Genomic DNA, 27519 nt, shown 5'->3' with positions numbered 1-27519 from the left:
TTTCGTAGTGATGTCCTTTTTTATAAGACTAAAGCGTCTCGTCTCACCCTGAACTCATCGTCTCCGCTCACACTTCAGTTCTCAACAGTTTTGGCGAAGCAGCTTTTTCTTTTTCATCAAACTTCTGGAGACGAGCTGCGGATCACATGACACCGACACAAACTCCTCACCTGGACTCCATTTTGGATCAGGAGCGCTGTGATGTCATCAGAGGGGTGGAGTTTGGACAGGTGGAAGAGCAACCAGAAAACTTGACATCTGATTGGTGGATTAGATCAGAAGATCAAAGGTGGTCAAGGGTCAGACAGGTTCTGCTGCAGCTTCTGTCGGTCAGCTGATCAGGGTTTATGTGACGGGACGCACTGCGAGCAGATCGATCAATACATGTGATTGATTAGTATCCATTTGATGGATTCTACTCCTGGTTCAACTTTGAGTGACTAGACGCTGTTTGACTCATTTGTCTCGTGCAGCGGTCTATCAGCGGTCCACGGCCCGGAGGTTGACACCCACAGCATTAATACAAATGAATGTTTTGTGTTTCTGCTGCTCGTATGAAGAGTCGCCATCTTCAGACGTTTCAGATGAAACCGTAGAAAAGCTCACCTGTGACCTCAGCACTCAGTATGTCGCTGGTTCATTCACATGGTTTGGCACAGGTGTCGACCGTCGGCCTGGAACCACACAACGTTCACGCAGGGTGAAACCGGTTAAGACTGAACCAGATACGCACAACGCTGCTTCTTCATCGCTCGTCTTTGAATGAGCCGGTTAAACCTTGTGGTGAATCTTTTGCTGTCGTGATGCTGCGGCTGCTTTTGTTACAGTGTCGAATGCTTTCTGATTGGACGCTGCCACAGGTGTTACTTAGCAACCAATTTGCAAATGACTAAAATCTTTACTAGCTGTGACTTCTCTTACGTTTGATGGATGCAATCTGACTTAGAAACTTGCTAGTTTGAAACTAGTTGGTCGTTACTGAGAACCTGGCAGACCGGTGCGACCTGGTCCTGGTCTTGTAGAAGTCCTGGGATAGAAATCTGGTTTTAAGGCCTTAATTATTTTTGTTCATGTTTGTGTTGTGTGTATATTCTCTTATTACTAAATGAGGTTGTTTTCTACTAACTAACTAACAGACGGGATCACTCAGCATTGGTTGGTCAACAGGGAAACCAAATCCACTGACACTGGAACAGGAATCTGATTGGCTGTTGATGGCTGATGAAGGCCTGTGAAACAGTTCACGTTGCAGTGACGTTTGCTCGCAGTGCCACGCCTGTTTCAGACTCCATGTTAGAAGGGTCATCATGTGGGTGGAGCCTCTACCCACATGGGGGGGGGGCTCCATAAACTGCTACAACTTACAAGGTGAGGGTCATTTGATCAACCAAGCTATTTTTTACTGTTTACAGTTTTACTGTGTTCAAATCATAATTTGTCAAACGACACAAGAAAACAGAAATGCAGCAGGTTGATTAACAGCTTTACTACATTCTGTTCTCACCGTGTCCCTTCTACAATACAGCATAACAAGCTAGCATGGCTAAAACTAGCCTACTGACACTTGTCTTTGACAGTCACATGACTTTCACCTTGCAGGTCATAGTGGTCTGTTGAGTCTCCCTGTTGCGGAGGATTCAGAGTGTTTTGTAGTGACGTGGAGTCTGTGATGGGCGTCAACGTCCTGTTAGCTGATCTTTGATGAAGATGAGTCAGACTGTTGTTGTTTCCACAAACCTTCACGTGGATCCAACTTCCTGTCCCGTAATTCGATCTCTTCGCTGTCGGAAACCTCCGTGACATCAAGTCAAAGGCTTGTTTCCAGAGGGATGGAGATGTGTGGGTGCAGCTTCCTGTGGAGGTGACAGCTGAGTTCAGACAGCAATAAAACAAACTGCATCATGTGACCACAACAACAACAAGTCTTCCTGCTTCTGTTGGTTCAGCATGTTCCAGGTTTTAAGCTCAGACAGGAAGTTGATCATCTGAGGTTTAATGTTCAACATCAGTTGTTCGAATGAATGACAGAAAGCAACCTGAGAGAAGGGGCGTCTCACCTCCGACCACTTTGTGGGAACAAATGGGATCCTGAAGTCCTCAAGATGCAGCCGAAACCTCACAGAAAAGCAGTCAGTGGACCTTTGAGTAGCTTTGTCTCATGTTTGGACAACTCTTCCAGAAACAGGCAACATCTTCAGCAACCAGCAAGTCGACCGTCGCTGACTAAACGTTGACGACTCGCGGTGCTCTGTTGTCATCCTGGTTGTCCACCATGTTGCCTTGTTGCTGCCAGGCTGAATCCAAGCGTCCACCCTCCAGACCTTCAGTTTGGACTTCCAGGCTATGATCACTCGTTTCCATGGAGATTAATCTGAATTCTTCTTGTCTTGTTGGATGAAAACCGAATGAGATTAAAACAAATTGTTAGTGAAATCTCAGCTCAGTGGGAAGAGCTGCATGTTTCTTTAATGGAAGCATTCAGAGATGTTAGATGTTAGTCGCTCGCAGCACTGCCACTAAAACTTTCCTGGTGGAGGAAAGAGCGTCGCGCTGCAGCAGAAGAAGCATTTCAATGAGGGAAGTTAAGAAAGTCAGTGATCAGTGCAGCTTGAAGTCCGGACGTTTGGGTTCAGCCTCGGACCGGCGGGTCGATCAGCTGTGATGGAGTCAGTTCATTGACCTACTGACGTGTTTGTTGCTGTGATGAAGAACGTTGTTCTGTGTGCAGTTTTAAACTTGACTTTCTGTCCTGAGATCTGATCTGATGTGTTTGTGCGCTGAGAGGACGGACGGTTTTCAGGCCGCGACTGTTCCCATCATCCACCTCCTTCACTGAACCGAGAAACCGGTCCGAGTTTCAGCAGCACAGAGACAAACTGAAGAGCTTCTCCTCTAAAATCTGATCTGAGAGCTGTTTCCAATGACAAACACCAGATCCTGCTGGAAAAGATCGTCATGTAGTTTTCTTCTGTGCAGAAACTCTTTAGCTTTGAAATATTAAGAGCATGTCTGTTTAGCAGCTGTCGATGCAGCGAGTCAGCAGTCACAGGACGCGATGCTCCGAGCATGTTAACCAATTGCACTAAAGATGGAGTTCTTTCGACTTAGTTTAAAGTAGCTGTAAAGTATTTTAGATGAACAGTGTTTGTAGCTCAGATAGTAACACACACACACACACACACACACACACACACACACACACACACACACACACACACACACACACACACACACTGTTGCCGGGCAGATTAGAACTGAAGAGTTTCATTCCAACATCAGATAAATGTGACTGAACTGATTTTTGGTGAAAATTAGTTTTGGAAATTTTCTCTTTGGTCGAACAGTCTAAAGAAGTCCAGTTTACTGAGATATACCAGAACATCTGACACACTGGACAAACTGGAACCAGGTTTTCTTTGAGGAGTTGCTGTAAATTACAGTCAAGAATCAATTCTAAGAACATATTCCTAAACATTTTCTACAACCAGGTGTTCGTGGAGCGTTCCTCATCTTTCAGTCTGTGAAACGTGTCGCTGCATCAGATTCACAATAAGAGATATTTACAGAAATCAGTGAAGCTGATGAGGAAGAACATTAAATATATTGACTTTTTTGGCTGTTTTCAGATCAGTTTATGTCAGAGAGGATCAGATCAGGTGATCCTGTTGGATTTGTTCGACACCACATGTTTTGGAATCGGTTGAAAGACGTTTCTTGATAATAATTCTGTTATTTGGTTTCAGTTATAAGAGAGAACTGGGTTCCACTGAACTCCAGTAAATCTTTATTATTGAATTATTAATGAAAACTCTATTCTACGTGTATGTTGAATTGTGTGTCTGTAGACACAAGTCCCACTAAGGCCATCAGATAAGACTTTATTGGTCCCACACCAGGGAAATTCAGTAATCCATCAGCCATCAGTCCACAAACCTGCGAGCGTGACCTCTATATATGTCTGGAAATATGGGAAATATTTCCCAAACTATTAGAATTATGTATAAAATATGGTCGTGCCTGGCTGAAGCCACATCGTCTCAGATGTCCATTTATTATGTACTTGAACTGGGAATATTTCCCAAGCTTAAACTAGAAATGATGTTTGCATCGAGGATCACTGGTACCTCAGAGGATTACTGGTACCTGTGAATGTGGACTGTGATGGGAGTCCTGGTGTTTCTATAGCTGTGTAGTCACTGTTTACTGGATTTTAAGATGTATGGCCAAATGCATCTTGCAGAGTGAAAGTTAAAAATTATTTGTGTATCTGCCCGGTGATTCAGATATTCTCCAGTACGCAATGTCTTCATCCTCATGCTTCATCGTTCAACCTAGTTTGGGGCCTGTGGTTCTTCCGTGATCATAATCAGATATCAAAATGATTGATTATTTTAGCCCTATCATGTGTCTGACTGCAGGAACACAACGTCCTTCCTCAGCTCTCAGTGATGAACTAGTTTAAAAGAGTGATTCCCTAAATCAGGTTTCACCATTAAACTTAACAAATGTCTCAGCTGCTGAAGACTTAAGTGATGTGGAAATCTGTTGCTAGGAAACATCTGTAGCTCTGTCCAATCAACAGCAATCAGCTATGTTCAGGAGGTCACTGTAGCAGCACAAGCTCGCAGAATTTCCATTAAAATGACCATTTTAGGGGCCAAAAGCAAGATCTTTGAAAATGTAGGCATTTTATTTGTGTGTGCATACACGGAGAAATCTGTGTAAAATGATAGAGAAATATCTGATTATGCTAAGCTAACTGACGTTACTTAGTTAAATGTTATAAGCATAAGGAGGTCTGTTGTGTTATCTCTGTGAATTGTAATTCTTCTAGATTGACATCAGGTCAGACACGTCGACCGCACTCCATTGTTACCTCTTCACTCTAAACAGGTCAGATATTAGCATGCTAACATTAACTTTGCTGGCTGATAGCTAGCTGCAGTTCGTGGGTGTAAATAAGAGGAACAACATTTCTCTCCTGGGATTTATAATTCTCTGATGAATTTCAGGGACCTGGTGATGATTTTTCATGAAATCTCAATTCCGACTGTTGTGATGAAACTTTTCAGATCCTCTGTTGCCCGTTGACCAACAATTTGTTTGTCACCCAATCCAACCAATCAGCACACACAGAAGAAGCTCCACCTGCTGAAGGTGTTGGGTTGGTGAGCTGTGGGTTAGGGACGCTCCAATCTGGATGTTTATACCTATTATGGGTTGGCATCAAACACGAGTCTATAATGGAGACGTGAAAGCAGGTAGAAATGGACTGGAACTCCAGTCAGCCTTCATTTTCCAGGTGATCATACCTGTAGACAGACAGAACAGAGTGCAGAGTGAAAACGAGGCTTGTAGGGAGCCAATGTAAGTGCTGGTGGAGTCATTATTGTATGTTAGTCTATTATTTCAGAATGATACGTTAAAGCAAAAAACTTGTGTATTGGCACTTTAAATATTTCAGTATCTCACTCACCTGGAAAAGATGACGTCATAGCAGAAGTCTTTCTGTGGTTGATTGTTTCTGTCGAAGGTAAACTGGATGAGAAGTCTGAATCTCTTAGCGTACAGAGAAACAAAACTCTCCAACACCTACGAAAACTAATAAAGCTCGTTTTCATTTAGAAAAATGTGTTAGCTGTTAGCACGTAGCTTGTTAACACAGGCCTTAGAGCCCGCTAGCAGCCTAAACACACCGGCACCATTTTCTGCTTCATCCGTCAGGGTCAGTTCGGTCTTCTGTCCACGTCCACATGGGCCTAAATGTAGGACTGCTGGGACAGCATGTAGACAGCTTTTAACAATGATCATCCAAACTTCTGACAGAGGACATTAGAGCTAAAGAAAGTCAGAAAACATGATTCAAAATCTTCTTGCTCAGATTTTTCTTGACACCAGTGAAGAAGTCGACTTGCAGTTCTCTTCTTCACGTAGTGTAGAAACCATGTAAGGAGGCATCTCGTCTTCGAGGCCACAGAAGGAAAAGTAAAAAGTTCAAGTGCCATCATGCCTGTTAGCGTCAGAGCTCCGTGAGGAAGTGAACTGGCCGGAGCTGCCGAGCTAACTGTTAGCCAGCCAGCGAGATGCTAGCACAAGCGACTGACAACAAACAGCAGTTTTCTGTCTGAATTTAAACCCATTGATCGAGTCATTAGTAATGCATATCAGCTCATGTCAAACAGGACCCGATCGACTGGAGCATCCCTAACTTCGCTGAATTCACTCATTTGTTCAGTTTTCTAACGTGACTTTTTGGTCACCATGGTTACTGCATATGAGATAACCCCTCCAATCAAAGGACTGTTTAAGCTTCCTCCAGTCCTGATCACATCAGATGAAGGGCTGTTGCGGAGAAGCTGATCCAGAACCAGTTGCATGTCCATATTTTTCTGCCGCGTCACCTTTGTCCGATGTGGAAATCAAAACAGACTGAGGCCACGTCGCAGAAACAAGACTTTAGGCTGACACTCGAGTTTAACTGTCAGGTGTAACACTAGTGTTTAGCTTTTCTCTGCAGTGAGAACTTGTTTGTAACTTTTTCTTTTCTTCTGGGTTGACTTTTTATATTTATCATTTCTTATGTATATTTGTTTTTTAAGAAAAATAATAAAATGGAAAATTTCAGTCTGTCTGATATCTCCTGTGTGCTTTGCTCAGTTTCACATTATAGCGACAAACTGTTATTTCTATAATATTTCTCATGTTGTGACATTTTTCCACCAAACTTATTACAAGAGAATTATTTTCCTTAATTAATGTCAATTCAGTTATTTTTAGGATTAATCAATTAATTGTTCAGCCTCTAAAATGTATGAAAATCTAAAAAAATGTTTTAGTGAAGTCTTCAGATAAACCCAAATATATTGACGTTACTGATATAAACCAGGTGTTGGTGATTATTTTTCTGTTGAAAATCAATCGATTGATTGATAGATGTTTAAAGCCCAAAACAAAATTTCTGTTATTTCACAAAATCGACATCTCGTTTAAGAATTTGATACTGAAAGTAAATTATTAAAGATTTTAAAAAGACCTTGTTAAGTAACTGTTGGAAGCTTCTTGATAACTGGCAGTCGGGAGTTTCATACAGAGATGGATATAAAATCGATCCAACGAAGTCTTTCTGGCCGGCGTGAAGTGAAGACGCTGATCTGGAGGCTTTATGAGCGTCCGCAGACCTCAGAGGTCACTGAATAAACTATCCTGCGTGTTAATCAGTACAAATGGATCATCAGCCGAGTGAACAGATTAACAAAATACTTTTATTTTATATCGATAACACGAAGTGAAAATTCACTCCATGTTCAGAACACTGAATACTCCTGAAGTGCTTCCTGCTAAACGCAGTATGAAGACATTTCACGATGGCAGGTCAATAAAAACGTCTCTACATGAACAGACAAATTGAAAGTATCACAACCCCGTCAACCACGTCAACCGACAGCCAAACGTACACTACAGCGTTATTTATATTGTGGCAGTAACAGTGCAGTCATGGTTTCAGGCGTCGGGTGGAGCTCATTGTCTTCAGGTTTGGAAGCTTCGCACACATGCGGGTTCAGCTGTTGCAGCAGCTGCGCTAAGTTCACGGTTTGTTTCAAGCTTAAGTGTTGAAGTGTCGCATGCGAGTTACGTTGCTTACTGACAGTCTGTCAGTAACTGTGAGTAAAAGCTGTGAAGATAATACAACTTGTTCTGCTCATTGTTCATAAATACTGTTCATTCATGTGTTGGCTTGTTCGCTGAAGGATAGCTGTTAGCTAAAACCGACTAAGCTGTCAGAAGTTGAGTTAACAAACGGCTTCTGGTGCATCAGCACCTTCTTCTGGACTGGAGGAGAACTGACCCTGGTTTAGTAACCCAGGAGACACAGATATGAGACTGAGCATAACTGAAAGACTAAGGCTGAATCCCATTTCACCCCTTGCCCCCCCCCCCCCCCCCCCCCGGCCCTACCCCTCCGTTTTGCGTGTTCACATGGAGGGGTAGGGGTGTCCCAATTCCCATTATGACGAAGGGGTAGGGGGAAGTGGTAGGGCTATGTACCCCTCCAATTGGAGATTTTTCCGAGGCACACTCCAAATGGAGGGGTACGACAGATTTCCCAGAATGCCTTGCAAGACCGGCAAGATGGCTGCTTCCACAACTAAAGAAGGCCACAAATGTAAGTATTTTCTCCATGAATAAAGTTTTAAAATGTACGAAAACCACTTTATTGTCTATTTTAACGTTGTTGTCATTTTCCTCGTAAAAAATCCCCCAAAAAAATCGATAGTAGAGGCTTCAGTTACGTGGTTACCGTTGCCAGGCTGAATGCCACTAGCGGTGCTCTGTGGGCAGCCCTGATGATATTCTACAGTGATTAGATGATCTACCAGCATTCCCAGGCGTCGAAGGCGTCTCTTGTTTCTTTCATTCCTCCGACTAGCAGCAGACAACCGTAAAAAGATCCCAATAGCCCACACAACAGAGATTACCACAGCGGCAGACGGCATGATTCCCTGAGATCTCTGGCAAACGCTTGTCGCCTCTGCCTACGTAAGAGGCAGCGGCGACTACTGATGACGTACGTGATTGTCGAAGGGGTGTCCCAATTCGGAGGGGTTGACTTTCAGCCCTACCCCTTGGCACTCCGTTTCAAGGGGCAAGGGACAAGGGGTAGGGCTAAGGGGTAGGGGTAGAAAAAGAGAAATGGGATTCAACCTAAATGTCATCTGGATTTGATCGAGTGACGGACTGACGATTCTTAGTTACACTATTGTACAACTTAATACCATGGGTTTAGGGTGAAAGTCACCAGTTAGTTTTGTTTTAACACCTGAACCAACGATCAAATGTGCGTTCAGCTCATGAGCAGCGGCTTCAGTTATTTCGGTGAGAAGCAGCCACGTGTCGACCGGCCGACAGCAGCTACGAAGCTTGAGAGAAACGAGCATTTGCTGAGATCACAGCTCCTCGTCGTCCTCGCTCACCATGGTGTCCAGATCTTTGTCTTTACGTTCGGCGCTCTCCGTTACGAACTCCCTCTGCTGCTCCTCCAGCTCGCGCAGCTCCCCCTGCAGGCGCTCCAGGTGATGCGCTCGCCGGTTCCTCAGCAGGCGGCCGGGGAAAGGGTTCATGTCACTGAAGGCGATGTTGGTCAGCCTCCTGCAGGACCAAACAACAGCAACGGATTCATCCACACGATGGGAAGAAGTCTGCGGCAGGAAGTATCTGCAGCGTGTCGGGTATTCTCACAGTTAATCTTTCAGTCCATGAAATGACAGAAAATAATAAAAAGCCAATGAGAGGAACTAAGAAGTGATATCCTGAAGGTTGACATCCAAGAGTGGATGTAAAATAATATCTAGATTATACAAAAGTTTCCAAGACTCTTTAAACTCACACACCCTGCATATTAAATGCAGATGGGAAAGGGAGGGAAATCTTGTCATACCTGAGGATGAATGGGAAAGCATCTGTCAATTACAATGGAAAACCACAACTTCACACAGTTGGCGTGAGTTCGGTTGGAAAAACATTATCAGATTCTTTATTAGCCCTGCCCAGAAGAGACATCAAGGTGGTGGAACAAACTGTTGGAGGATGTGTGGCTCAGATTTAACCAATCATTATGTATTTTGGGATTGTCCGAAACTTTTGTCCTACTGGTCTGATATTCATGATTGTCTGGAATACATGTTTCAAATTACTGTTCCATTGGATATCCGCTCAGTGTATTTTGGTACCATGGCATTGCATACCCAATCAATAGCAGACAATGATATTATTGATTGGAGGGAAGAAAGCTGTAACAAGGAAGTGACTACAACCCAACGCACCAACACTGGAAGACTGGCAAAGAACTGTTCATGAAATCTACATTATGGAGAGACTGACATTCGCTTTAAAACTACAATTGGAGAAATTTAAGAAATGGTGGTCGAAAGGAGGAGGAGGGAGAGTTTCTAAGATCTTCCACAAGCAGCCAAACCACAAACTGCTCTGATTAATTTTTAGTTTGTCTCTTATCCAGAGCGGACAGACCGGATCAGATTTAGTGTGTTTGAGTTTGAGCTGCAGAGGGTTCAAACCAAGTGTGACCAGCAGGTGGCAGCACCGCACCACAGAGAGAGCACTCAACAGAAGAACACGTCTTGGACAGGTCTGATGACAAGTAGATAAAAAGACAGGGGGCAGAGACCAGATGAGTCTTTACCTGCTGTCAGAGATGGTCTTGGTGAAGAAGCGCAGGTACTGGTAGATCTCCACGCTGTCGTGGATCTTAAGGATGTCGTCCTCTTTGTATTTGAAGAGAGCCAGAGCGTACCTGAAGATCACCTGCGATATGAAGCCACACAGGTGATGTCAGTTGATGTCACAGTTCATCCAGTCATATTCTAAAATTCTAAAACTTGTAAGTCAGCTTTTTTTTAGTGTTGAAGCCTCATTAGTGATGGAAATCTGAAGAATCCGACAGACCCTCTGTGCTTTTTCTACAGTTCTGAGCTGTGAGATTATCGGGACTAGAAACAAATCTCAGTTTCCTTCATTCAGACGTCTCAGCTGTCGTGTGACGACCTTAATGAAGTCAATGAAAACAGAGTCGACAGACAGAATGGAAAAGGGTTTGCTAAACAGCTTCATGTTTTGTGTCTGTTCGCTGTCGTTTTGAGTTCGAGACCTTGGTGCCCTCGTAGAGGAAGGCATCCCACAGCGGCAGCAGGATGTCGCTGGGCAGACCCTCCACAAAAACCACCAGGAACCAGTTGAAAGTGATGAGAGACACATCAATGCTGTGATCCTCAAAGTGAGCCGCCAGCCGGGGAAGCTTCTCTGCCAGGAAGTCCTTCAACACCCGCTGATCAGCCTGTAAAATCAGCAACGCTGATCAATCACCACGGGCTGCTGTGAAGTCTGCTTCGTACAGTTTAGCTGCTGCTCTGTAGCAGATCAGCTCAAGCTTTTTCCTGTGAGGTCGAGGTCGCAACAACACAGCAGTAACAGAGTTCACCCAGCAGCTTAGAAACAGCATCAAACAGACTAGATGGTCTGGTCTGGCCTGGCCTGGCCTGGCCTGGCCCAGTAACACTTACACACAGCAGTTATATTGGAGGTGTGCTTATCGCGCGCTGTGATAGTACTGCAAATACTCTCATCACTTAAGAAACTGTAAATCATTGATCAGGTGGACAGGTGAGAATGTTTACTGACCTGAGAGGCCACCAGGTTCTTGGTGTAGTAGTCCTGAGGCATGATGGCTTCCACCACGGCCACCAGACACCAGAAGGCGTCTTCTTCACTCTGAAGGACAAGCAGAGCGATGGCCGCCAACCTGAGAGACATACAGGTAGTGTCACATGACACACGGTTAGGAACATCGCCTGGTCTGACGTGGTTTTAGGGTCAGGGGCTCAGGGTTGGACAATGTCTACGTCGTGGAGATCAGATTAAACTTTATTGATCCCATACAGATGGCAAGGATGAACGGGAGAGGTAGAAAAAGAACAAAGAGCCAAAATAAGATATCAAATCGACTCTATATCTGTGCACTTTAAAAGGACTCTTTGTGAAGGGGGGGGCTTCATCAGGAAATGGGCTGGCAAGTGTGAGCACCTGTTGAGTCCCTGGCAGTAGCCAATTGCAGGGTTCTGCCAGGAGAAGGCCAATAGGATGCGGCGGAGCTGCTGGAGGGCGGGGCTAGAGGGCGAGGAGAAGTGCTTATTGGTTGTCAGGGTGCGGTGGAGGTCCAGCTGGATCTGCCTGGAGGCTGGATGAGGAGACGTGCGACTCTTCTCACACAGCTGGAAACACAGCAGCTGGATTACTGTGAGGTTACTGACAACGTGCTCCAGGGCACTGCACAGGACTGGACCAGGTGTTCTCACTTGAACTCTCCCTACCTGCTGGTAGCGCCGTGGATGATGATCTCTGATGGTCCTGGTCCTTGCTCGGACCATCCAGCTCCACACCCGCTGTCGGTACTCCTGAGGGACACCGGCTCTCAGCAGAGCTTTGAGCTCCGGTGAGGCGCAGAGGTCGTCGTCGGACCTGCCAGCGAGGTACTGAGCCCAACGACTCAACAGGGGGCGCTCTCCTCCCTCCTGCAGGGAAAATGCCACAGAGACGCACTTTAAAGAACACGGCTTCCTGTTTGTACTGCGTTCTGTCGTCAGTGGAGGTCTGTCCTCGTCGAGGACGCTCTGACCTCTAAAATGTGTTTCTCATAATCAAACTGAATATTTGGGGCTTTTGGACTGCGGCTAAAAATCATTTTACATCAATCTGGAAATGCTGAAGAATGAAATGTGTAACATGACACTTGATACATGATACAAAGTGATGGTCTGACCATTCTTTCTAACCCGACTTTAAATCTGTGTTTTTAAAGGAGAAATACTGTCAGTACTTCAATAATTCAAATAGTTGCTGAGGCGTTTTATGTTTGGTTTTTTTGCCCTGCGTAGTGTCTGCAGGCTTTGCCCCAGGCTCATGGCTGTATTCACAAAGCGTCCCAGTAGAAAAAGTTGATCTCCTGCAGAAATACCCAGAAGATTCCTAGAATGATGGTGTTTTGTAAGAATTTGTTCACACAGCATCTCAGCCCTGAGGACAGCTGCTTAGGTGAGAAACTGTTCAGAGGATGGGGGAAGACTTCGGACTTTCGGACAGCTGAGCCATTTTCTGCTGTTAACAGGTCACACAGGCTAAGTGCTAAAATGACCAGCATGTAAATAAACGTTAGCAAACAAACCGAACGCAGGCGGCGTTCAAACACTTTGAAGGCAACTTTTCAGGTCTGGCTCACAGTTGATTCTACTCAGACATCCACTACCGCAAATAGTATTGAGGATTTAATTTCCCCGGGTGGCATCAATTAAGTTTTATCACCGTGTCTGAACAGACGTCGTCCCACTGATCACTGTGATACTGAACGTCTCAACATTTTCATCAGCGCAGTCAGAAGAAACCACAGAGAGATTTTAGATATATAATCGGACAATAAGTGGGGGGACGTCACCCCGGTGGACCGAGTGTGGTCTACATGTCCGCTGAGGGTTCAGACCTGGTGCAGCAGGTTGTTTGAGCGGATCTCCAGAGCCTGAATCTTTGCCAGCAGCTTCATGTCCTCCACCTCGTAGTCCGGGACGACTTTAAAGCCGTACTCATCGTGATCCCTGAGGACAGAACACAACATCTTCCACTGTCAATGAACCAGGTGTTCCTGCTATTCTGTCCACCCTGGTGTTGAGACCGTGCTGGTTACCTGGCGACGTTGAGCTTGACGACGCTCTTCACCTCTCCTTTCAGAGCGTCCTCGATCATCTTCTGGACGGCCCCCCGCTGGACCGGATCCAGAGATTTGGTCTCCTGCAACTGCCGCAGGACACTCAGGTAACGGCTCTCCACCTGACAGATACTGGCCTCCAGGCAGGCACACTACAGCCAATCAAGAGACCAGGAAATGGAGGGCAGAGCTGAGTGTCAAACACCACACAACCAGCTCTTCTCACCCTGGAAGAAGAATCAGAGGGTTTGAAGAAACCAGACCCACCTTCACCATCAGGTTCTTCTCCTGCTCAGAGCTCTTCCTCCACAGTTTGGTCAGCTGGTAGATCTCAGAGTTCAGAAACTTGTTCTGGGTCTTATACGCCTCGATGTCATCCTGAGGACGAGACACAAACACAATCAGAGCTTTACAGGTTGATCCAGATGAACCACCTGATCCTGATCTCTGAGGCGGAACAAAGTGAAAATATATCAGTTCTTTTTCACAAAAACAAGCATGTTTGACAAGGACGACCCTTCAACGTGTCTTCTTAAAGAACTGTGACTCAGATCTGATCTCTCGTAACAAACTCTGTCAAACAGACTCTGAATGAAGGTCAGTAACAATAACAAGGTTACAAACGCCTGCTTACAGGTCCAGAGTGGAGGATTTGGATCTACTGGATGGATCTTTTGGATGGATGTACGGGATGGATGTACAGGATGGATGTACAGGATGGATGTATTGGATGGATGTACAGGATGGATGTACAGGATGGATGTATTGGATGTTTCCTTTGGAGTAGAATCAGCTGAAGATAAGCATCATTGTGTTTCTGTTAGCTTAGAAAGAGTCTTTATACCTGCAGAGAGAGCAGATCCTCGTCCACAGAGGAAGCAGACTAACTGTTCATAGACTGTGGCACAAAGGGAAAAGAAGAAGTGCAGAACAGCCTTCAACACCTAGAAAGGAAGGTGAGAGTCGAGGGAAAAGGGAAAGTGACACAAGCAGCGTGGAGAAGGGCAGGAAGAAGGAGGAGGACACCAAAGGTCTTAAGTTTGGTGCCGTCATGACAACTCCTTCAGTTTCCTGTTAGAGACCGCATGGTTGGTATAGTTCAGAGTCCCAGTGTCAGCTCACCTTGAGGTTCTCCATCTGCCGCTGAAGTTGTCTGAAGGTCTGAGAGTCCAAACCGCCACCGCAGGATGAGACGGATCGACGTGGGTCAGACATAGAGGCGGTCAACTGATCCGACAGCTTTATGATCACCTGACAGGGAACAACAGGAGTGAGTTCAGCGGCACATGCAGGAGATCAATACTCAGGTGTTACTGAGCAGCTGTGCACATGATCAAAGTGTTCAGAAACGTGAGACAAACACTAAACCAGTGAAACACCGTCAGAAAGCACCATCGAGCGTCTTCACACGAGCTCAGGAGAGAAATGTTCCTCCACAGGAGCTGAACCAGGTGATTCACCTGCTGTCCGTCCTCAGGTGTGACCTCACCTCCTGTTTGGCGTTGTTCTTCTCTATCAGCATCCTGATGTTCTCCTGCAGCTCGGCCAGCTGTTCTTCTCTCTGAGCCAGAATCCTCCTCGCGGCATCCGCCTCCACCTTTGCCTCTTCCACTCGGCCTCGCAGGTCGACCGCCTGCCGCTCGCGGTGTCGCAGCAGCTCCAGACGCTCCTGCTCGCCCGTCTCCGCCAAAAACTCTGCACAGGTTCGCTTCTCCAGCTGAGATGCCTCCAAGGCTTTGTGGAGGATCCACACCAGCTCCTGGACACAGCACGAGTGTTACTGACCGTTGACTGATATGTCTGACTTACAACATGTCACCTTTCATGTTTGAGCTGATTAGATGCAGAGGGAGGAAAAAAACTCAGAGATCCACTTTAAAGTACAAGGAGGTGTTTAAATGAGAGGAGGAGCAGCCAGTTCACAGACCGACAGGAGCTCACTGCGATCACTGCACTGATCACCTTCTGAGCCTTGACCTCCTCCATCAGCATCTGCTTCTCCTGCTGGAGGCGAGACGTCCGCTCTGAGGACGAGGACAGAGTGTCTCTGCGGAGGACCTGCATGGTGGACGAGCTGCGATTCTTCGTCTTCCTGCTCCGACCATCGAACAGCGAAGGCGACTCTCGGCCCTCCGACGGAGAAACCTGAGCTGCTGGCTCAGCCAATGAGAGCGGAGGGGGCGGGGTTGGAGGCTCAATGGGAGTCCTGTGTGCTGGAGGGACAGAAAGGGGACAGAAGGGAAGAAACTATGAATGTACAATAAACTAAAATCAAATTAATGTACAACCATGATTCCAGTTTGGACGCTGCGTAGAACATCAGTCAAACAGTGATCACCTGATCTGATCCTCTCTGACATCGATTTGACATTGATCTCTGTAAATATCTCTTATTGTGAATCTGATGCAGCAGCACGTCTCACAGACTGAAAGATGTGGAGCGCTCCAGAAACACCTGTTTGGATCATTCCACAGGTAAACGGGCTGACTGGTAACAGGTGAGAGGATCATGATTGGATATGAAAGGGGCATCCTGGAAAGACTCAGCCACTCACAGAGGATGGAGCGAGTTCACCACTTTGTGAACACATGAAGCTGCTGTCAGTGAACAGTTTGATTATTGATGATTGATTCTGTTATTGGTGTTTCACAGAGTCCAGACCTCTTTAGAATCCAGGTTACATAAAACCAAAAAGAATATTTTGGGACTATAAAAGTGATTTTATTGCAGTGACTGACTGAAGTGAAACACGTCTAACATTGCGTGAATGAGTTTGTTCTCAGTACTGGTAGTATTAGTACTGCTATTAGTGTAGAGGTTCTTTCACTGTGCGTACTTGCTGTGTTGGTGGTGTCTGCAGAGTTTGGGGGGGTCCATGGTGGAGCGTCCACGTGAAACACGCTCTGACTCAACTCCTGAGACGACCTCTTTCGAAGGCTGTGGACGGAATTTCTGTGCACAGAGACAGGAAACAGGTTCAGGCCTCTTTGCCAGCGGCCATCTTGACTTTGGTCACGGCTGATATTTAACAGACACACTGAAGTCAGACTGTTCAGCGACATTTTGAACTCTTTATCATCTCTGATAAGCAGCTGCGAACCAGCATGCTGAGGTCACTCACTGGATCTCAATGAGTGGATGTTTGATCGACATGTTGGCGAGCGGCATTCGCTGTGATGGTACGTTGGCCGCCTCCTCCCCCACCAGGCCCAGAGGACTCTTCAAGACCGGCAGGAAGTCATCTGCAGGAGCAGGAAACAGAATTCAGACCAAATTCAAACAGCACAGAACCAATCAGCTGATTTCAGTCTTCAGGCTTTGACTGCCTTTAACATCCACCTGATGCTGGATTCTACGTGATCTACTCAAACATCTGTGAGCAGGATCCAATTTACTTACTTCCAAAGAACTGCAACCAAGACTTGCACCGACATGGACCGTTCACACCAGCACCTGTATCACCTCAGACGCCTGACAGGATTCAGGCTGCTCCACCTGCACCAAAGACAGCATCCCACCAGGACGGCTCACAGACCGGATTCAGACTGGACTGCGAGGCCCCGCAGAGGCCGGAGCCGTTAGCTGAACAGCATCACTGTGGTCAGAGGCCGTGATCAGATCCACTTCAGCTCCGCAGCCTCTCATTCATTTCAATGAGTCCAGTCTGACAACACAGTAGTCCGACTGACACTGTGGGGGCAACGCAGAGGACTCTGGTACACAAAGTCGAACCTGGATCACAACCTGACGTCACGACATCAAAGCACTGTATTGGCCAATCACATGCAGGCAAGCACACATTCCTGTTAGATTACTGAAAGCAAAGCCGATCAGATGCCAATCCCGTGTTTCTGGAGCCTGTTTGTCCTCCTCAGCCTGCCGGCCTGCAGCTCTGCTCACCTTCCCAACAAGAGTGAAGGTGTGATGAGGAAAATCACACTGAGGCTGAAAACTCAGGAAGCAGCTCTGAAGGAGGACGAATCAACAGGCACAGACTGTGGATCAGCAGATAATCAACATCAAAGATAACTCATTTCTTCTGTTTGCACCTTAGAAACAGCTAAAGAACAACCATTTCTCAATCAAAGATTCAAGCCGACTCGATGACTAACGCTCGATTCACTGAGAGACTTCAACTCATTCAAAACTCTGCAGCTCCACTATGAACCAGAACCAGGAGCAGAGACCACATGAGTCCAGTTCTAGCTGATCTGCACTGACTTCCTGTAACATTCAGGACTGATTTTAAGGTCCTCCTCGTTGTATACAAAGCTCTTAATGGGCTAGCACCAAGCTACATCGCTAACTCCTCGCTTATGATTTGTCTTGAAGAACTCTGTGATCATCTGCTGGTTTGTTGGAGGTTTCCAGCAGCTGAGAGAAAATCAGGATGCAGCTTCTGTCAAAGACTCAAACTCTGGAACAAACGACCTTCAGACATCAGGAAGCAGCACGCTCAATACTTTCAACAGAAAGCTAAAAACTGATCTCTGAGCTTCAGACTTTAATGGGCTCTGACTGAAACCGTGCTTTGCCTCACGTTGACTCACTGCTGCACCTTTAAGATGCTGCGTTTTACTTCATTTTATGAATTCTATGATCTCTATTGTACTATTCACTGTGTGAAGCTGCATCTCTTCTGAAAATGAAAATGAACGGTGCTACACAGAAAAGCTGATTATCATTATTATTTTCACTCCAGAAACCAGATGAATGATCAGGATGCAGTTTGTAATGTACTCTGTCACCTGCAGGGGGCGCTAACAGCACTGTTATAACCTGAACATCAGAAAGTAAAGTGGATTTGATTGTTGGTTACAGACTCTGAGCTGGAACCTGAAGCTGTTGAACGAGTCGGGACACGAGCAGAATACCTGAGAACCAGGTGAGCTGCTTCCACTGCTGCTCAAAGCTCAGGCTGTCAAACAGCTGATGTCTGTCCTGAGGACATGCAGACGTCAGTGTTCACGTCTTCATCTGTCAGATTTAGTTTTCATTCCCACTTTTCATCTTCTGTGTCTCCGTGTTGTTTTATGAAACGCACACTGAGAGGAAGTCGGCCCTGAACCGACCGAAAACGTTTGTGTTTCCTCTCATTCAGCTGCTGCAGCTCACCTGCAGGCTGGATGACATCACATCCTGTCAGTGGCATCCTGATGGTGATGTCACTGATGATGTCACCGCAGCCTGACAGCATTGAGCCCTGGAGACATCACATCCTGTTTCCTGCTGCCCCGCCCCATTAACCGCTATTTAAAGGAGCAGTGCAACGTTTCTGACATCCTCCAGTTCAGCCAGTGAGTCTGAAGGCTGACACCAGTTTAACACCAGACACACGCACACACAGGCGCACACACAGGCGCACACAGCTCCATTCAGAGCTCTGAACTGAACCAGCTGCCTGGAAGGAAGCAGATCAGCCGACAAGCTCAAGCCGCTTCCTGCCGTCATGTACAAGCGTGGCCTGTCTGTTTTTCGTGTTTTTTTTTTTGCTTGTATTTGTTTGCATTTGGACCGGTGGGCTCCGGTCAAAGGATGCTGAATTAGCCGTACTGTCACTGAAGTACTTTGATACTGAATAAAACTTGAAGATTTGGCAGAGAAGCGTGTTTCTTCTGTGACTTCGAACTGGATTTATGGACGTTTCTTCTCGATGGACATCAGAGGTAAAGAGGAAAAATGGCGGCGTGTGCGCAACACGTCTTTCCGGACACTGAGAGTATGTCGTTTTCTGCAAACAGCCTTGTGTTCATGAAGCAATGAGAAGTTTGGATTTCACAACTCGCAAAACTTCATGTTCGAACTTTAGCTGAAACATCAGGTGGCCTGATGTCAGCAGGAGGCGCCACGGTGATAGCCCCCTACCACACCATCCCACCTCCTCCTCACTGGACACTACTGCAGTACACTTACCAGTACTATATGTGCTCTCACACACTAAAACGTACTTATACTACTGTCGACACAGTACATGTATTACAGCTGTACTGTCTGCACAGACACCGTGAGTTTACACAATGTCTCTGCACACCTGACTGTACCTGCTGCACATGTTCATGGGGGTGTGGGGGGGCTGTTAATCCAGGAGGCCGTTCCTCTGTTAAGCATGAACCATAAAGCAGAAACAGATCTCTGTAGCTGCAGACTCACTGCTGTCAGAAGCATTCAGGTTTTTTTCTAATCTTCTGGAAAAAAGTGAGTCACACTCTGATTCGTCATCCTGAGCCGCTCCCTCGCCGGAGGACGATTACCCAAGCGTCGCTGAGAGGGGGGGTTAGCACAGGACCCGCCCCTGAGCTGGACAACACCAGGGGAAAAAATGTGACAACTGGAGGAGTTTCAAAATACTTTGAGCAGAAAGGACCGGAGACCTCACACAGACACAGATTTAAACCAGCAGTGACTGACAGGTGACCAGTGACCAGAAAGTAACCAGTTAAACCATCATAAGACCAGTTAAACCATCATTAAACCAGTTAAACTACCCATCAGACCAGTTAAACCACCATCAGACCAGTTAAACCATCATTAGACCAGTTAAACCATCCATCAGACCAGTTAAACCACCATCAGACCAGTTAAACCATCCATCAGACCAGTTAAACCATCCAACAGACCAGTTAAACCATCCATCAGACCAGTTAAACCATCCATCAGACCAGTTAAACCATCATTAGACCAGTTAAAACATCTGTCAGACCAGTTAAACCATCCAACAGACCAGTTAAACCATCATTAGACCAGTTAAACCATCTGTCAGACCAGTTAAACCATCCAACAGACCAGTTAAACCATCATTAGACCAGTTAAACCATCTGTCAGACAAGTTAAACCATCATCAGACCAGTTAAACCATCATTAGACCAGTTAAACCATCTGTCAGACCAGTTAAACCATCCAACAGACCAGTTAAACCATCTGTCAGACCAGTTAAACCATCCAACAGACCAGTTAAACCATCCGTCAGACCAGTTAAACCATCCATCAGACCAGTTAAACCATCATTAGACCAGTTAAACCATCTGTCAGACAAGTTAAACCATCATCAGACCAGTTAAACCATCATTAGACCAGTTAAACCATCTGTCAGACCAGTTAAACCATCTGTCAGACCAGTTAAACCATCCAACAGACCAGTTAAACCATCATCAGACCAGTTAAACCATCCATCAGACCAGTTAAACCATCTGTCAGACCAGTTAAACCATCCATCAGACCAGTTAAACCATCTGTCAGACCAGTTAAACCATCATTAGACCAGTTAAACCACCATCAGACCAGTTAAACCATCATCAGACCAGTTAAACCATCTGTCAGACCAGTTAAACCATCATCAGACCAGTTAAACCATCCATCAGACCAGTTAAACCATCATCAGACCAGTTAAACCATCCATCAGACCAGTTAAACCATCATCAGACCAGTTAAACCATCTGTCAGACCAGTTAAACCATCATTAGACCAGTAAACTGACCATTTAACAATTAGCCGTGTACACATTCTGATTTCGTGTTGAATGTGATTTTTTAATGCCTTTTTACAGAAACTTCGTGTACTTCGTGTACTTTGTGTACTTCGTGTACTTCGTGTACTTCTCCTTCTTCTGCGTGTGGAGCAGCTTTCAAACAAAATGTACAGACATTAAAAACAGAATTGGCTGTTAAATGAACATTCAAAGACTGAAAACAAAGGGTCACTTCAGTGTTTCTCAGTAAAATATCAAAGAGTGGACACAAAGTCTGGACAGAGAGACACAGCTGACGTCTCACCTGCAGGGTTGTTGTTGTTTGTCGGGTCTGGACAGGCGGACATCTGTCTGTGCTGCCAACGTTTCACCTGAAGCTGCTGCAGCCAATAGAGCATCAGCTCCTGGGTCACAGCCTGTGGAGGGTTGGAGACACACTCAGAGCTACACAAGCCGAATTTCCATCTCATTAAAACATGACTGAAGGTTTCCATCGGCTCATTGGTGGAGCTGATGTTCAGTGCCACTAAAACATTAAATCTACGCCAGGTGAGATTTCTTGTCTATATGGGCCCCTACCTTGAGTATGAAGGTGCGTTCAGGTGTCTTGATGTGGAAGGTGCCCGACTCGGCCTTCAGTGGGTAGGTGAAGGTGGCGCTGCAGAGCTCCACCCGGCCGAGTGGCGTCACATCCTGCGGCGTGCGGTAGTAGAACAGCTGGTTTTTCTTCTCCTCATAGGTGAACCAGCGCAGCTTCCAGGTCCTCAGGGGCCCCCCCTGCTTCTGTAGGAAGCCACACAGTTTGGGCTCACCTGAAGAAGAAACTGGAGGACGGGGCCCCGACTGGTCACAGAACACCTCAATGGTGGGGGGCGGCGCCGACGCTTCAGTCGGATGAACTATCAAAGGCAAAACCTGAGGAGAAGACAGGTTCTGCTGGTCTGCAGGAGGAGCCTGCTGGGTGTCCAGGTGAGCAGGAGGAGGAGCCTGCCGGGTGTCTTGGTGAGCAGGAGGAGGAGCCTGCTGGGTGTCCAGATGAGCAGGAGGAGGAGCCTGCCGGGTGTCTTGGTGAGCAGGAGGAGGAGCCTGCTGGCTGTCCAGATGAGCAGGAGGAGGAGCCTGCTGGCTGTCCAGATGAGCAGGAGGAGGAGCCTGCTGGGTGTCCAGGTGAGGAGGAGGAGGAGCCTGCTGGGTGTCCGGGTGAGCAGGAGTAGGAGCCTGCTGGGTGTCCAGGTGAGCAGGAGGAGGAGCCTGCTGGGTGTCCAGATGAGCAGGAGGAGGAGCCTGCCGGGTGTCTTGGTGAGCAGGAGGAGGAGCCTGCTGGGTGTCCAGGTGAGGAGGAGGAGGAGCCTGCTGGGTGTCCAGGTGAGGAGGAGGAGGAGCCTGCTGGGTGTCCAGGTGAGCAGGAGTAGGAGCCTGCTGGGTGTCCAGGTGAGCAGGAGGAGGAGCCTGCTGGGTGTCCAGGTGAGCAGGAGAATCTTGGTTGTCTTGACACCTCTCAGGTGTGATTAAAGTGAATTTGTCTGAAGGTGGATCCTGCTGGTTCTGCTGGTCTTCGGACTCGGAAATGTGGAGCTCAAGCACCTTCTGGTTTTGTTCATCAAGGGTTGACGTAAGAACAGTTAAATCCTTCAAAGGAGGAGGAGGAGGAGGAGGAAGAAGAGGGTCTTCTTCAGTGTTCTGGTTTGAAACACAAAGATCTTTCTGGGTTTGGTGTTCTTGAGAGTCGTCTGGTTTTTGTTCATGCTTTATGTAAAAAGCATCTCCTGGTTTCTTTTGGTCTGTATGAGGAGGATCTGGTTTGGTAGAAGAAAGCTGACCTGGTTTTGGTTGATCTTTTGGAGAAGGAGGATCTTTTGATTCCTTTTTATCTGTCAGAGGTGGATCTCCCAGTTTTTGTCTCTCTGTAGGAAGAGGATCTAGTTTTGTTTGATGAAGTACAGAAGAAGACGGTTGTTCTGGTTTTGGTTGATGAGCATTTGGTTCATTCTTTGGAGTGGTCCGATCTTCTGGTTTCAGTTGATCTGTCTGCGAGGAATCTTGTGTTTTCTGTTTTTCTGTCAGAGAAGAATTTCCCAGTTTTTGTTCCTCTGTAGGAAGAGGGTTTGGTTTTAGTTGATCCGGTTTGGTTGAATCTTTCTCTTTTTCTGTTGAAGGGTCCTCGTGGTCTGTGTGTTCGTTGAGACCCAGCTGGTCTGGTTCCTCTGCAGTCCGTCGCGTCTCTGCGGGACTCTGGTGTTTCTGGGACCCGGACAGACCGACTGAAACTCTGGTCTGGCCATCGTCCTCCTCAGAAGCTGAGATCCAATCAGCTGGTTGAAGCGGCTCCTCATTAGCAAGGGCAGGAAGCGAGCGAGACGAGGCAGCGCTGGGATTTCCTGCCGAGCTGCTTCCATCCATCGTCCTGAAAAAGAAAAGGGGAAACAGAGCGAGGAGGAAGACGAAGGAGAGGAAGAAACTTTAAAGGTGTTTAGGCTGAAACGCCATCAGGCTACAGGATAATTCATCTTTTTACTTCACTAGAAAGACTTAAAGGAAGAAGCCAGATCGAACGGATTCTTGAGTTCATCTTGACGCTGCAGTTTCTTAGAGCCACAGACCAGCTGGATCACCAGAACTGCTTCCTGTCACCTCCAGAACTTCAACAACAAACAATTTGTCCAGTTTGGACCCTGAAATCTTTGTCAAAGCTGGTCTAACATCCAGAATGGACGACTGTAAACTGCTTTTCTCTGGCCGACCCATGAAAGAGTCCTCATGTTTCAACTTTTCCATCTTAAAAAAAGTCAAAGAAAATACAATTTTATTTTTACTTTATGATCATTTTCTGTTCAATTCTTATATTTCTTCATTTGTCTTTTCCCACAAATAACAAAATTAAAGGACAGCCAGTCTAAAAAAAGAAAGTCTTCGAAATTCTAGTCTTTTAATACCTTAAACTATAAAGTTTACGCAGGATAAATAAATGCAGGACTTTTATTTTGAAATGAGTATTTGGAGGACAGCCTGAGTTCTTCTGTCAGACTGACGGAACACAAACAAACTGACGGTTCAGAAGAAACCATTTCCACCCTAATGAGACATAATGACAGGAAGTGGCTCAGGTCCAGGCCAGCATCACGTCCCCTGTTTGGACTGGACTTCTACACCTGTGAGGACCCTCAGCAACATGATGCATCCCCCAAACCCTAAACCATCACATCCAAAACCTTGACCCTCCTCTGAACCTAAACTCGATCCTAACCCGAACCCTTAAACCGAGTTAAACCTTCACGCAGATCTGCTTAGACGTGAAGACGGGACAAAATGTCCTCACCCCCAAGGAGTGACGCTCAAAGTGGTCCTCACAAAGATAGAAGACAAGATCAAACACACACACTTGTCCACTCATTTGAGTTAGAGACGAATCAGAGACAAGATATAAACGAGTTAAAGATGAGTTAGAGACAAATGAGAGAAGAGTGTCAACTGTCAAACAAGTAAACACATTATAGTGATCATTAATGTGATCGTTGTTGTTGTTGTTGATGTTGATGTTGTTGTTACTCTGACCTGTCAGCTGATCGGGACATTATTTTTTCCACTAATCAGTGTTTTTCTCTTTTTCCTTGACACTGTTCTGACCTGCTGTAAAGCGCTTTGTGTTGCATTTTATTCATATGAAGACACGTGAAGACCAACATCCGCTCAACCAATCGGCTTCTGCTGCACGGCGACGCTTCAAACATGGACGCTGCTGCAGAGAAGCTGCAGACTGTCAAACTGCTCCACACACGTTCAACCAACAGCACAGAGTTTAGAGTCCAGAGGCCTGTACCATAAAGCTTGATGAACCTAGCCGGGCTTCCTCTTACTTATCGGGCTTCACTTAACGAGACATCCGCCCTCCGGATTTTCGGTACCATAAAGCCGGCTATCAACTCACTAATTCAGTTCAGGCTTGTCCAATCCAGATCTGAGCGCGCTCACATAAAAAGGGTGGAGTTTGCTGCATGCGACCAATTGCAAACATGGAAAAATCAGCCCGAGCCGCATATTTCACTACGGAGGAGCAAACAATAATAATTAATGAATACGAGGAATACAAATCAATAATCCAGGCAAAAAGCAACACAGTTGCAGCTGCCAAACGGCGCAAACTGTGTCAATGCGTAAGTTAGTGCCATTATAATATTACTTCCCCACTATGACTGCACTTGTATATCTGACTGCAGGAACATTTGTGTGTTCCATAAATGTATGTGTGTATGAAATTTTTCGTTATGGCATGTGATCGTAGCCTTATTATTTCAGATGCAACCCGAGTGGAGCAAAGAGAACATGGGAGCAAATCAAACAGAAGTATAAAAATATACTTCAAAGTGGCCAGTACGCTTACTATATCTTATACATGTAGCATATGTATATGTAGGCCTACATGTTGGAGGCTATATACAATACAATATACAACGGCAAACATCCCAGGGCTTAGTCTACATTATGCAAATTACACATCCACCTTGCTTACCTGCGATGTCATAAAAGCCCTCTTTGATGCATTGCGTGGGCAGGTGGCCGGGAAACACCACGAATGCATCGACAAGCTCAGTCAGGGCCCCCGCGACTTTATGAATAGCTCTACATACTGTGTTTTTCCGAGGTTTTCGGCATCGCCAACAGAATACATAAAGTACCTATGAATGAATGAATCAATCCATGATTTACTTAAACAAATAATTGATTCATGGCATTTTATCTGTGGCTTGCTTGTAACCCATCCAACGAGGGATTTAAAGACATCATAATAATTACAAACATCACTAAGAAATATATTACCTGTGGCAAAAAACCTCAGTGCAATGCACACTGTCTGCGGGACTGTCAGCGCGTGGTCGCGCTGCGTTACATTACTGATGGAAGGCTCCAGCAGCTGACAGATGTTTTGTAACCCCTCTCCTGAAAACCTGTACCTTTCGTACAGTGATTGTTCAGACAGTTCGAACGGATTACAGCGATCTCTAAATACTCTCTCGCGCCTGAGTGCTCTTCGCACAAGCTGTGCACCAAGATCCACCGGGTTCTCATCAAACGGACAGGCCATTCTCCAAGAGAACTGATTGGTCAGTAGGTGGGGCTTTTATACCTGCTGAGCTCTTATCCTGAACTGATCCTGCTCCGGAGCAGGTTAGGTGTTCAGCATAGGTTACCACGGCAACGTAGCCCGATAGAAAGTAAGACACCTTTATGGTACCGAAAAGCCAGGGTTAAGCCTGAAGTTATCTCGCTAAGCCGTAATCCAGCTTTATGGTACAGGCCTCAGGTGTGCCTGACACCTCACCTGCTCACCTGCTCACCTCTCAGAACATCACAGCTGTCAAACACTCAGATTTCAAAATAAAGTCTTATGTATTTACAGACACACTGACATCCCAGCTGAAGCAGCTCACAGAATGCAACAAACACCGCCACAAACAGGAAGTGATGGAAACACGTGTCCTGACCTGCTCAGAAACACACCTGAACGTTTACCTAAAGGGGCGTGGCTTGAGCACACCTCGCTGGTCTTGATTCTGTTTGACTGGCAGAAGCAAACAAAGTAAACTCAGAGGAAGTGACACACTCTGCTGCTGTTTGCGTCTCCTTCACCTGTTGTTGTTGTTGTTTACTTCTCCTTCACCTGTTGTTGTTGTTGTTCACGTGTTCTTCTTCTCTGCTTTGAGTCGCGGGGAATCCTGATTCTTTTTCTCTTCCTGATTCGTCCCTCCAGCCGCTTACGGTCCCACTGACTCAACAAGTCCTCAAGTCACCGCAATAACACTCGACTTCCGTTTCATATTTCAAGATAAGAGCTGCCTGAGACGGTGCCACGCTCCTAGCTTTTCAAAGTAAAACCTATTTTTTCTGATGTCTTCATGTGGACATAAAGTTCAGTCATCCTGCTCAGATGTCTTCAGCAGCCACAGGGCTGCAAAGTAACTAAGTACATTTACTCCAGGGTTACCATTCAGAGCTACTAGTACTTCACTTGGTACTTACAAGTGAAGTGCCATGGTGGAACAGCTAGAAAGTCCCGGGTTCGATTCCCATCTGGGACGCTGTGGGTGCTGGGGACGTGTTGGGGCCTGCTGCTCGAGGAAAGGGGCCTTTCTGTGTGGAGTTTGCATGTTCTCCCCGTGCTCACCTGGGGTGTCCTCCATAAAAATACCAACTAATAACATGCAAGAAGACCACCACCTGACCAATGGTGACAAAGGAACTGGTCCCCGGGCGCCGGTCGGCTGGCAGCCCGCCGCTCCTGGTCTGCCGCGGAGGAAGGACGGACGATGGATGGATCAAAAGCGGAGAATAATTAAGTACGTCTTCCTTCTGCTCCTTATGCTTGTACTGCTGTACTTTGGACAGCAGAGGGTTAATCCTACACACACACACACACACACACACACACACACACACACACACACACACACACACACACACACACACACACACACACACACAATAAAGACAGCTGAAGAACTGAATATGAAACCAAAAATATATTTTAATATCATCCTTCATGAAGCAGCTTCATAGAATAATGTACAACTGACAGATACTGAGTGTGTGTACTGTGAGGATGTAGTGTGTGTACTGTGAGGATGTACACACATTCACCATCTTCAAACCAGTGCGACCACTAGCACCAGTTCTTCTGTTCTGGGAGCAGGCCCGGAGTGGCTAATCGGGAGGACCGGGACAATTCCGGTGGGCCGGTCTGATGTTTGGGCCGCGAGGGCCGGTGTTCACTGTTTTTCTTTATTTTTGCCC

The 27519-nt window shown here is 46.3% G+C and overlaps 1 protein-coding gene across 1 annotated transcript; it reads right to left on the bottom strand.

Annotated features, from left to right (window-relative positions):
* Positions 1-7833: 7833 nt before the first annotated feature.
* On the bottom strand, positions 7834-26467 carry tbc1d2 (TBC1 domain family, member 2). The gene is made up of 19 exons (XM_070963448.1): positions 26242-26467; positions 22760-23137; positions 21313-22570; positions 21038-21149; positions 16390-16510; positions 16110-16220; positions 15230-15494; positions 14757-15026; positions 14390-14518; positions 13535-13645; positions 13247-13419; positions 13046-13157; positions 11883-12083; positions 11596-11783; positions 11194-11314; positions 10664-10849; positions 10199-10320; positions 8704-9147; positions 7834-7899 (listed from the first exon to the last, which is right to left on the bottom strand). The coding sequence occupies exons 2-18, from the start codon at positions 23131-23133 to the stop codon at positions 8946-8948; spliced, it is 4056 nt and encodes a 1351-aa protein (XP_070819549.1). The 5' UTR covers positions 23134-23137; positions 26242-26467; the 3' UTR covers positions 7834-7899; positions 8704-8945.
* Positions 26468-27519: the final 1052 nt, after the last annotated feature.

The sequence above is a fragment of the Chaetodon trifascialis genome, chromosome 5, assembly GCF_039877785.1.
Source record: "Chaetodon trifascialis isolate fChaTrf1 chromosome 5, fChaTrf1.hap1, whole genome shotgun sequence".
Lineage (NCBI taxonomy): Eukaryota > Metazoa > Chordata > Actinopteri > Chaetodontiformes > Chaetodontidae > Chaetodon > Chaetodon trifascialis.
This window is presented reverse-complemented; position numbering and strand designations above follow the sequence as displayed.